General features: G+C 34.6%; 1 protein-coding gene across 1 annotated transcript; it reads left to right on the forward strand.

Moving 5' to 3' along the window:
• Nucleotides 1-10,128: 10,128 nt before the first annotated feature.
• Nucleotides 10,129-11,321, forward strand: LOC133308108 (protein EXORDIUM-like 2). The gene has a single exon (XM_061508702.1). It carries the CDS (start codon nt 10,150-10,152, stop codon nt 11,056-11,058), a length of 909 nt encoding a protein of 302 aa, XP_061364686.1. The 5' UTR covers nt 10,129-10,149; the 3' UTR covers nt 11,059-11,321.
• The last annotated feature ends 824 nt before the right edge of the window (nt 11,322-12,145 follow it).

Here is a 12,145-nt window from a genome sequence, read left to right on the forward strand (position 1 = left end):
TATTTCGATCGGTCATATGCTCTTGTCGTCTAAGCAACAAGCCTTTCTTGCTCAGGATTTGGAGGCTTTTTTCACTCATGTGACCAAGCCGCTTGTGCCACAACTCCATATTTTCTTCATCCGCCCGGATTGCACTGGCCTCTCCTCCATTAATCTTCCATTGCATCACATACAGGGAACCTTCCTTCTTTCCTCGAGAGACTACTAAGTTACCCTTGGCAAGTGTCCATCTTCCACTGCCAGAATAGTTTACCAATCCGGTATCATCAAGCTTTTCGGCCAAGATTAGGTTCAGTCTCATGTCATGCACATGCCTAACCTCCCTCAAAACAAGTTTGCTTCCATTGTTAGTGGTCAGGCATTACTTCTCTAACTCCAACAATTTTACTTATAACTTGGTTACCCATGTTTACAACTCTAAAGTCATTGCTTCTGTAAATAGAAAAGAAGCTCGTGTGTGGAGTGACGTGGAAAGATGCACCAAAATCTACAATCCACGCGCAATCATCATATGGAACGTTCAAAAATCCTCTCTAAGAAGAAACACCTTAGCTTCGATGTTGGCGACCACCAAAGTGGTGTTTTTATCTTCCTTCTACTTGGGCACAATCTAACTAAATTTCACATTGCTGCTCTGTTGATCCTTCTTTAGAGTCTGGCAGTCAGGTTTCTTATGGTCTGCCTTCCCACAGTAGAAACAAGTCAGCTTATATTTATGCCTCGATTGTATTCATCTCGGTCGGAATGACCATGACTCTTGCTCTTTCCTCGTCGGTCGGTCCTACCTTTGTTCTTAGCAACATTTGCTTTAGATGTGCTAAAAATTCCTTGTTCTCTTCTTTGGGACTCTTTATTCAAGAGGCTATTAGTCAAAACATCGAGAGTCAACTTTCCTTCTGGGGCTGAATTGCTCAAGGTCACCACCAAGGTATCCTAGCTTTCTGGTAGCGAGCTGAGAAGCAATAGAGCTTGAAGCTCATCATCAATTTTCATTTCATTTTTCGATAAATGATTCACAACGCCCTTGAACATGTTCAAATGCTTTATTATTCTTATGTCATCCTTGTATTCAAGTTTCACAAGACGACAAACCCAATGTGCTTTGTTTATGAGAGTCTTCTTCTGGATCATGGACTCGAGCTTTGTGCATAACTCATCGGCATTGGTGAACTCATATACATGCTCGAAGAGGCTTTTATCAAAATATTTTCGGATGGTACCTACTTCTTCCTATTTAGAATCTCTCATTCTTTCTCATTCTTGCCTTCAAGCCTATTGGCACTCAGGATAGACTCATATAGGTCTTTGTAATACAGGTGGTCCTCCATCATGAGTCTCTAGTAATTAAAATTATCTACTGTCAACTTGAACATATCTTTCACATTAGAAATGTTGTCGCTGGTCTCCATTTCTTCTCCCTCAGAACCTTTTATGATCGAGCACTGATATCACTGTTGGGACTTGGTCCCTCAAATAGACAAATCGCAAAAGCAGTGTTGCCGGCTGGCAACCGCTATCAAAACCGGTCACTCACTTGTTAACCGGTTAGTCAAGTCCACAATTAGAAGTCATCTTCTTCAGTCAGAAATATAACAAGTATAGAAAGTGATAGGTTATTCTACCTACCTCTTTTTCTACCTATCTTTGCCTACCACTCTAAAATAATGTTAGATCAGAATCTAAACTAATCTTTATCTTTCTCTCTCCTCTTGAGATTCTGATTTAATGGTGTTAGAAAATGATAAACAAAAGTAGGCAGAAAAAATGATAGGTAGAATAACCTATCCCGTATAGAAAATGCACAAAAACAGAAAACAAAAATGAAAGGAGAAGAAAATGAGAACGCACATAATTTTTAACGTTAAAAACCTTATTCATTGCGAAGAAGTAAAAATCACTGGATACTAGTCTTGATCAAACTTCCACTATAAGAACAATGAGTTACAGGAAATCAGATATCTCTAGAATCACTAGAGGAAACTCTCAAGCATCGCCTATAATAATAATTCTCTCAAACGTCTCCGAATAAATCTCTCACTCTAACTTATCTTCAGAGGTTCAAAAAAAAATCTACCTTCAAAGGGTCTTCTCGACCTTGTATAGATGTGGGAGAAACCTTCTCCCCTTCTTCTGTCTTCATTTAATGTGATAGTGAGAAAGTATTTATTAGAGTAGTTGGATATATCATTTATTCAGCCTTGCACCCTCATATATGGTGCATGCCCACTGCCTCCAAGCCGCATCATTAAATGGAGGAGCAATGACCTACTCCAACATGTGTCAATAAGAGTTTATTTTAAGAATGTATTAAATAACTTTAAATAGTATTATGACTATTGATATGTTTTGAAAAAATGTTTAATAAAACATGTTTTGTTGAATTAAGATATTGATGAAAATAACAAATATTGTACGAAATTGTTAATAAAAGAGAAGGGTGAAAATTGAACAGAGAAAAAGGAACGCAAAAAGTGAAAAGAGGCCAAGATCAAAAAGTAGAACAAGTCCTCTCAATCACGACAAGATAAGCTTTTATCAAGTTGTTTTGGACTCCATCTAAACAACTTGGTCTAATTCTGAAAAAGTGCCCGAAAATAGAGAATTGAACACTTGCAGGTTGCAGCTGTATTGGGTTGGTGACGTCCGAAGCTTCCATTTGTTTGCCCCACTTTTCTCTGAGAATAGATGCCACGGTCCACCAAGTATCAATTAATTGGACACAATTCAAATGTGAATCTATCACCACGCATCGAAAGAGAGAAGAAAGCCATAGGCATTAGGGGAAAAAAAATTGTACCTCAAAATGCACGACATTGTAAGACAGCTGGAGGTACCCATTTTACGCTGCATTATTATAAGTTTCACTTTGTTTCAATATATATTTTTCTTTTGTCACAATCGGTTCCAATTCAATGTTTGTGGGTTTCTTTTTTATTAAATGCCCTCATTACCTTCTATTGTAATGTACAATAATAATATTGCACGTATTGTAGACCCCTTTCATTAATGCAAGCCATAGGCCATGAGTCACAAACAACGACCTAAAAAAAATGAGGAAAACATATCTCACATTGCACGCCAGACCGCAACCACCCGGGTGATCTAAAGAAGAGATGTACATTTGATATGGAAAAGAAGAATAGCGCCGATAAAATAAATTTAAAATGAAATTAAGCAAAAAGGATGCATAATTTTAGGACAGAAAAAAAACAAATTAGAAAAACAAAACAGATAACCTAAAATAATTAAATGGAAAATAAATTTCACGCCCATAATACTTAAATTACTCATAGAAGGCAAAAAATAAGGTTTTTGTCTCGCCCTCTATGGCTGAATCTAGAGTTCCAAGGTTACTTACTTAAGCGCCTGTTTGGTTCAGAAGAAATATTTTTTAATCAGATAAATGTAATTACTAGAAAAACGGTGAAAAAGTAAATTTGGTACGAAAGTTTAAAAAAAGTTATTTGGTTGACCAAAATATTACTGGAGAAATTAAGTTAAATTATATAAGTTCATGTTTAGTTAAAAGTAAAATATAGATGAAAAAATTGATATTAATGACCAGAATAACCTTAAATTTTGCTGTTGTTACAAAATACTTTTCGATTGTCACATCGCACGGTAATACAACCTTTATTAGTTTTGTCACAAAATTGCACCACTTTTTGCCATTTTGCTATGCTTCTTGAAATACCATGTTAAGATTGATCAAATCACATTTTTTGCACGCGAAAGACAATGGGTAGACAATCGTGAAAAGTTAGTATATTTTTAGTTCTCTTGAACCAAACAAAGCAAACATTGATTCCCACTCATGAATTACTCGAGATCTTCACAGATATCCTAAACCAAACAGTCCTTAAGTGTCAAACAAAAGGTGGGGTTCATCTTCAGGAAATCCACAAAACACAAGATAAAACATTCCAATCCTCATGTTAATAACAAAATTGACAACTTTTGATATAAAAATTAAAATATGCAAGCACAAGGAAATGTCATTGGAATATATATATATATGTAAAGAAAAATACATTTAATACCTAGAAAATATTTAATACTTAATCAAGAAAATTATTAGAAAACTTGGTTAAAATTTATTAATAATAATAATAATAATAATAATAATAATGAGAGAGGTTTAGGTTGATTGATATCTACGTCATAACTTAAATAGGACTTGGACATGGCAACTGTACCATTCATGCACTTATACTTGTTAAATGAAACCCGTCCAGATGGAGCAGACATTTTTGTGTGTGTACTGGTAATAAAGTACTGTTACTATTTGGTTTATCCCGAAATATCAAGTGGCGTGCGGCAAATGGGTCCTAATCTCAAATAAAAAGAAAAAAAAGTTGTTGTGGTTTGAAGCAGACCCAAACCTTTGTCTCCGTGTGCTGCCGACGACGCTGCCTCTTATGTGTTTTTTTTAATTCGCTACATATTAGACTCACACGTGATCCTTTGCCTTCTATTTCACTCTCCACTTGCCCCTCCTTTTTATCCACCCTACTGTTTCTTTCTTGACCCTTTTTCCTCTTTCTGCATGAAACTTGTTCTTCTCTCTTTTACACCATGAAAATGACCAAATCAAGTATAAAGTGGAGACTAAAAGTAAAATCAAATCAATCAAAGCCCCTTTTCTACCATCTTTTTTCCCCCTTCTATTTTTCAATGATGTGAGTTTTATGAGTAGTGCATGAATTATTACAAATAATGAGATATCATCTAAGGTTTTCTTCTTCTTTTTTAACCTTTTTCAAATTAGAAAAATTTTAAAAAGTTTAAATTTTGTTTAAATAAATAAGTTGTAATTATCTAATATGAATTATTTTTAAAATTGTACATGTTACGTTGGATCCAAACTCCAATCAAATGACATAAGTTTTTGTAAAGGAAATCACACAATCAAGGGATTGGTTTAATGACAATGAGTACAGAGTAACCGACCCTTAGAGGGTTTACGTCTGCGACCAATCGGAGAGGCAGAAACATAAGAGATAGGAGTAGAATCCATAACCACAAAAAAAGACAAAAAAATTAGAAACGACAGATCACAAACTAACCGGAAGGAGTGAGATTTGTGTGTCACCAATAACGAATCGAAAAACCAAAACAAGACTAGATCTAGGACAGTCTTGGAGAAGGCAGAAAAATCCAACTAGTAGCTACCGGAAAAGCGCCGCCACAAGCCGGCCAACCAAAGGGAGGGGTGTGACTTCCACGTGCGCGTGAGGGCGCGTGGCTGATCGAATGGGGATGCGACCTGGACAGAGAGAATTGCACTGCCAAGACGAGCACAATAGTAGGTGGTTTGCCAGGAAAAATCACCGGACGAAGATGGTCAACGGCAGAGGAAGACAGTCAATAAGTTTTCGATGGTGGTTCGTGAGAAGAAACACCGCAGAGATGACCCAAGAACAAAAGAGACGTCCGAAAATTGATAAAAAGACAGTATCCAAAATTAAATTGATAAAGAGACAATATCCAGAAATTTTTATTTTATTTTTGAAAAGGCAAAGAACAATGAGTTCACCGAAGAAAATAAGTGGATAAAGATTCCTCTCGTTCGGCAAAGTAACAAGAGGCAAAAGGAACACTATATAATAACACAACAGATGTTATGTTATTATAGAATTGTTGAGTATATACAACTTAAAATACATGATGTGGGACTAAGTTTATACCCCTTCTATTATATATATATATATATATATATATATATATATATATATATATATTTATATATATATATATATATTATATATATATATAACATGATTAATGACAAAATTATTTTTGGATATATTTTATAATATTATATGTAAAATTATTTTTTAATTTTTTTCATAAACAAGTCATATTTTAAAATTGACTTACTAAATAACTCTTATTTGTTATATATGACTTTATTTTACGAAAAAATACATGTTTAGGTTATTAAATTCATTTTTCATTTGTTTTTGTTAATATCATAAGCCCGTTTAGATACTTCCAAAAATTCCAATACCTAATAGACGGCACATATCAATAAAGAGCTTATAGGTTTTTACCAAAAAAGAAAAAAAAAGAAAAGCTTACGGGCAACTCCATCCCTTTGTTATTCCCGAGTTATCACTTTTTCTCATATTTATACGTTTTGTTTTTAGGGAATACATGGTGCGTTTGATTGATTGTGTTCTGATTCTTTTTAAAAATTATTTAGTAGAATAATTAATAAAATTTGTGTTTTTTATGTTTTTTGTTTTGTTTTGAAAGTTAAAAGTCAAAATACAAAATAAAATTAACTCAGATATATTCTTTAAATTTAATTTAAAAAATAGTTATTTTTTTTTTACAAAACAAGCCTTATTAAACATATTTTTTTATTTGAAAATCAAAAAAACCATTTTCAAAACATATTTCAAACATGCCATAGTTTCTCATATTACATGATACATAGAGAAATATAGTTTATCATATTATATAAGACAAAATTATCTCATACACAAAAAAATGGATGAGATTTATTAACGAAAAGAGAGAGAAAAAAATAAGTATATCTTACCTATTGTTTTGCATTTGTACAAGATAAAATTATCTCATATGAAAAATATATTTCCCATAAAGCTAATGGGAAACTTCATTTTAATATTGCTACTAAATCTTTTACTCTTGTGAAAAGAGTTTAGCAGGGGTGTTAACGGGCCGAGCTGAGTCGAATTTTGGTCTTAAAAGGCTAAGTCTGTGTTTAAACGTGTTAGCCTGACATAGCCTGTTACCTATTATGAATATAATTATCGGCCTGACTTATTTACAAAAAATAAAAGTCTGGTTTAGCCTATTTAAAAAAAACAAAACAACAAAAATTTATACAAACAAAATATATGATCCACAACACTACTAATTTCACAAAGATTCACAAATTCAATGTATATCAAAAAAGCATAATATAGAACAAAATCATTGAAAAATGTCTGTTTAACCAATAAAATGGGATGAAATTGATTGAGGAGAGAGGTGGCTACTATGAATAGTATAAAAAATATAAAATAAAAATAAAAGTTAGTATACCAGGCCAGCCTGAGAGGCTCTAAGGCCCAAACTTTTGAATTAAAGCTTGAGACCATTTTATTAAGAGCTAAGTTATTCTAACTACCTATTTTTTCTACTACCACTCCACTACCACTCTAATCACCATTTGATTAAAGAAAAAGTTGAATGAAGAGAGAGAGAAAAAAATAGCTTTTGAATCCAATGGTGATTAAAGTGGTAGTGAAGTGGTAGTAGAAAAAATAGGTAGTAGGAATATCCTACCTCTTTTATTAAATGAGCTTTTATATAAGTTCAAACCTGATTTCAACAATCAATTTTAAATTTATAAATTCAAGTCTTCACAAGCCGAGTCAAAAGCCCCTAGTTTATTTAGCACCCCTAGAGTTTAGCAAATAGAAGGTCATTTTAAAGCATGTTAGTTAATTATATCTATTCAAAGCATCTGAAGTTTATATATGTATCCAATAAACAATTAGGGAGATTATAGTCCTGTTTGAATATTGTTTCTAAAAATAGTTTTTTGATTTAAAAAAAGGAGAAGCTATTTGATAAGATCTGTTTTATAATTTTTTTAATAAAAAAATGTAACTATTTTTTTATTTTTAGAATCTAATTTAGAGAATATGTCTGAATTATTTTTGTTTGTATTTTAATTTTTAACTTTTAAAATAAAAAAAACACATAAAACCCTTATTTCTATAACTATTCTATAAACAGTTTTAAGAAGAAAAATAAATAAGAACACAATCAAACAGATTCTTGACTAATATTAATTTAAAACAATGTTAATTTTTTTATTGTTAATTAATTAACACAACACAGTCCAAATTTAAATAAAAAATGTAATAGATGAATCAATAAATACATATTTTATTGCACTGATTTTGAAATAAATGATCTTGTTTTAAAATTGAATAACTAATTTTTGAGTAAAAATATATATTACATAAGTTGTATTAGGAAATACGACTTATATATTTTTTCAAAGATTACGTCTTATTCTCAAAATACAATTTATATATTTAAAAAAATAAAAAATACTTATTTCCTAATACAACGTAAACATTTCTCTTAAATCAAAAAATTAACTGGCATATGAAAAATACAAATCCATAATTTTTTTTAAGAAAAGTTGGTCATATATAGCTAATACATCTTATGCAAGTGATATTTTCTAAGGTGTGGAACAAATTTTCCGTGTAGCAAATCTGCAAATGTATCTATATCCTATAAAAAGGGAAAAAGAATTGGAACTTAAATAAAAATTGGATTAAAATGAGAAAAAACTTTCATATGATAAAAATGAAATCCGCTGCACTAAAAATTTGTTCCTACGGATGTGTGATAAATTTAATTTAAAGATGAATATATTGTTATTGATATACTTTACAAACAATTTGTTTTTATTTTATTTTTTATAAAATATGTGTGTTATACACTCGGGGGGTGTTTGATTCAAGAAATTTTTTTAGAATAGTAAGGAAATGAGATAGATAGAGAAATGATTAGAAAGATAGATAAGGTGAGATAGGTAGAAAAAAAAAAAAAAAATTGTTTGGTGGAGAAAAATTTTACTGGAAAAATTAGGTAACTTTATGAAATCAACAGTGCATTAAAAACCAGATAACCGGTTTTCCGAAAAATCCCACCTTCAATTGGGTTTCTAAACAGTGCGGATATCTATGTTTCTCATAAATTCAGACAAATTAGATAGATGGATTTTTGGTGAAAAACGTTAAAACAAACATGGTGTTTTTCTAAAAGCCATACTTGAGAAAGATAGATATCCGCTGAAAAGTTCCCAACCAAACACCACCTTACACACTCGTATCCATCCTCCAATTCTCCTTCGTGTCATCATCATCTGTTCCCACGGATTAAATTTTTTTTTTGTTTCATGCAATGCAGATTGCAATGAAATTTTTTTGTTTCATTGAATTCTAACCATTGGCCACCTCTATTATTTTAAAACTCTATTTGACTCCTTGTGATATGCGTGGGCAAATTCATTTAGGCGGCACCGTCACCTTAGAAATTTTCAAAACGTTGGAAGATAAAAGGTAGGGGGAAAAAATAGTGTAATTGAAGAAAAGAAAAAGCCAAGCCAAAGCGCAAAACCCAACAGAGGATAAAAGATAGAAGAGACTGGCTCAGAATAAGATCAAATGAAAAAATCTGAAACTGTGTGGCGATGACCATCCACATGGCATAGCAAGCTCAAAGCCACAGGCATTATTTTGAAAAGACCTGGAGACAATTTATTGTGGACTGGGACTATCATTTTTTAGGTGGTTCTTTATTGTAAATGAGAAAGTAAAATTGAAAAAGAAAAAAATAGCAAAAGTAAAAAATGAAAGAAAAAATTAGTATTGTGAGAGGGAACACCAAATCATTAAATGAACTTGGAGCATAAAAAAATATTTCAAAAACCGGAGGTCCTTGGAAGCTGTTATTAATTTGAATTTGAATTTAATATATTATAGTATAAAACTTTATATAAAAGACAAAAATTCAAAACACTCTGCACTATAAGCAAGAATTCTATAGCACTTTCATGCGTGTCTATATTAAATTTACTGAGGAGTTGTTCCTCGAACTCTGTAACTGACGTCAAGCTTGTCAGCTTCAATGTGGACCCCATCTGCTCTGAACCATTCCAATTATATGGCTCCCATCTCACCGTCGATTCGATTCGGATCAAAAGGTGGACACCGCGAGTGAGATTCCTCATGGGACCCATGTAACTAGGTTCAATTGTTCAAACCTGTACTGAAAACGCATGGCAAAGCATTCTATGGATTGTGAAATCAAAAACAGAGTGAGGTCGAATCAGTAATATCAATTGCCCCATCGTAAAACCGGTTTTAAGCTTCAAACGAAAAAACGTCCACGTCAAACCGGTTCAAACTCTCACAGGCTGGCACAGAAGTTACCCAATCAGAACACTCCACGTGGAAAAATACGATGTTGACGCCTCTTTCTCCACTGCTGTCTCCTCACGCCGGGTATATAAATAACCCATCCAAGAACTCGTGTCCATCGTCAAACACTGCTCCTCTTCCAAGTTCTCTCTCGTTTTGTTCTAATCCTTTTCTTAAATCTTGGACCCCGAACATGGCTTCTAATTACAACCTTGCCATCAGGTACTCTGCGGTGCTGGCCCTGCTGTTCCTTCCCACACTCACTGTAGGAGCACTGGTGCAGGAGCAACCGCTGGTGCTCAAGTACCACAACGGCCAGCTCCTGAAGGGGCGGATCACCGTTAATCTCGTCTGGTACGGAGCCTTCACTCCGATCCAACGGTCCATAATCGTGGACTTCATAAACTCACTTAGCTCGCCAGGGGCACCTCTCCCCTCCGTCGCCACGTGGTGGATGACGACGGAGAAGTACAAGGGTGGAGGATCCTCTGCTCTCGTCGTAGGGAAGCAGTTCCTACACCCGAGCTATACCCTAGGGAAGAATCTCAAGGGAAGGGACCTCTTAGCGTTAGCCTCTAAGTTCAACGAACTCTCCTCCATCACGGTGGTGCTCACCGCCAAGGACGTCGCAGTCGACGGTTTCTGCATGAGCCGCTGCGGGACCCACGGGTCGATCGGCGGAGCCAAAGGTGGTCACCGAACCGCTTACATCTGGGTCGGGAACTCCGAGACGCAGTGTCCCGGGCAATGCGCGTGGCCATTCCACCAGCCTCTTTACGGGCCGCAGACGCCGCCGTTGGTGGCGCCCAACGGCGACGTCGGCGTCGACGGGATGATCATCAACCTTGCCACCTTGTTCGCGGGAACCGTCACGAACCCTTTCAACAACGGTTACTTCCAGGGACCGGCGACGGCGCCGCTGGAGGCCGTTACGGCGTGCACTGGGATTTTCGGTAGCGGGGCGTACCCGGGTAACCCGGGTCGGGTCCTTGTTGACAGGGCAACCGGAGCGAGCTACAATGTGCACGGCGCGAACGGGAGGAGGTACCTGGTGCCGGCGATGTGGGACCCGCAGACTTCAGCGTGCAAGCCTATGGTGTAAGGAAGGTTAACACGTCGCATGATACGGTGTACGGTTGTAGATATGGGTTGATGGGAACGGAAGCAGGAGATGATGGAGTTGGGGATGGGTTGAGTTGAGGGAGTGTGTATGTATGTATTTTAAGTTTCTTTTGTCGTTTAGTGTGACTGTGTAAATTCTGTTTCTAAAGACTAAAGAGGAATGTTATAAATATGGCAAACGAGGTATAAGGGGAAAAAAAATGTTAGCACATCATTAATATTGTATATTTTATTTATGTCAAGTGAGGTTTCTTACTCTTTATTTATTTATTTTTGATAGATTCTCTTTACTTTTTTAAATAAACAAAAGAAATGGCAATGGTAGAGGAATAGGGTGTTGTATTTGTTTGTTTGTTTTATGGTAAATGAGACTGAAGGATTGGTTTCTTTTTGTGTTGGGGTTGGGAGACCATTAGGCGAGGTTAGTAATGATGAGATGGGTAAGGTGGAGAGAATCTCATATGGCAAAAAAAAAGGCTACAGAGGATGTCGTTTATTGGATGGTTTTGGTGGGTCCCTTTCGTCTGCAATCATACTCCGGATATGCTTGGGTATGTACCCTGCTGAATGTGAAGGATCGGGTTGAGATTGTTTTTGCCATTATTTTTTGTTTAAACACAAGTTGGAAAGTATAGGTCTTCCCTTGAAATAAGGAGAAAGTTGATAGTGCTAAGGCCTTCTTTGCTTAGTTTTCTAATTAAGAAGAACACTCCAATGGGTGGAGCTGCATGCTATGTTTCTTTCTGTTCTCCATCCTTACCAAGCAATTTGTCAGCAAAAAAATAAGAGATTTAAAGGACAGGACTAATGAATCTGTATATTTATACGAGAAAATTAAGAATTTTCCAATTTAAATTTAAATTCAAAATTAAATGTTTATACTGGTTAGTGGTTATTTTATTTTTAAGTATGAATAATCCCTGTCTCGCATTTTTTTTTTTACTGTGTTACTAAGTATAACTGCTGGTGTATGATAGTTAAAATTTAGATTTTTCATTATGTTTTTATATTTTTATTTTTTTTTATTAAAATATTTTTATCAATATTTCAAGCATTTTTTATATTTT

This window comes from Gastrolobium bilobum, unplaced genomic scaffold (assembly GCF_033153095.1).
Source record: "Gastrolobium bilobum isolate Gb01-03AN ecotype WA unplaced genomic scaffold, APGP_CSIRO_Gbil_v1 utg1570, whole genome shotgun sequence".
In the NCBI taxonomy this organism is placed as follows: domain Eukaryota; kingdom Viridiplantae; phylum Streptophyta; class Magnoliopsida; order Fabales; family Fabaceae; genus Gastrolobium; species Gastrolobium bilobum.

Bases quoted from the DNA above. Each gene is read 5' to 3' on its own strand.
- LOC133308108 (XM_061508702.1), top strand. From the start codon at position 10,150: ATGGCTTCTAATTACAACCTTGCCATCAGGTACTCTGCGGTGCTGGCC.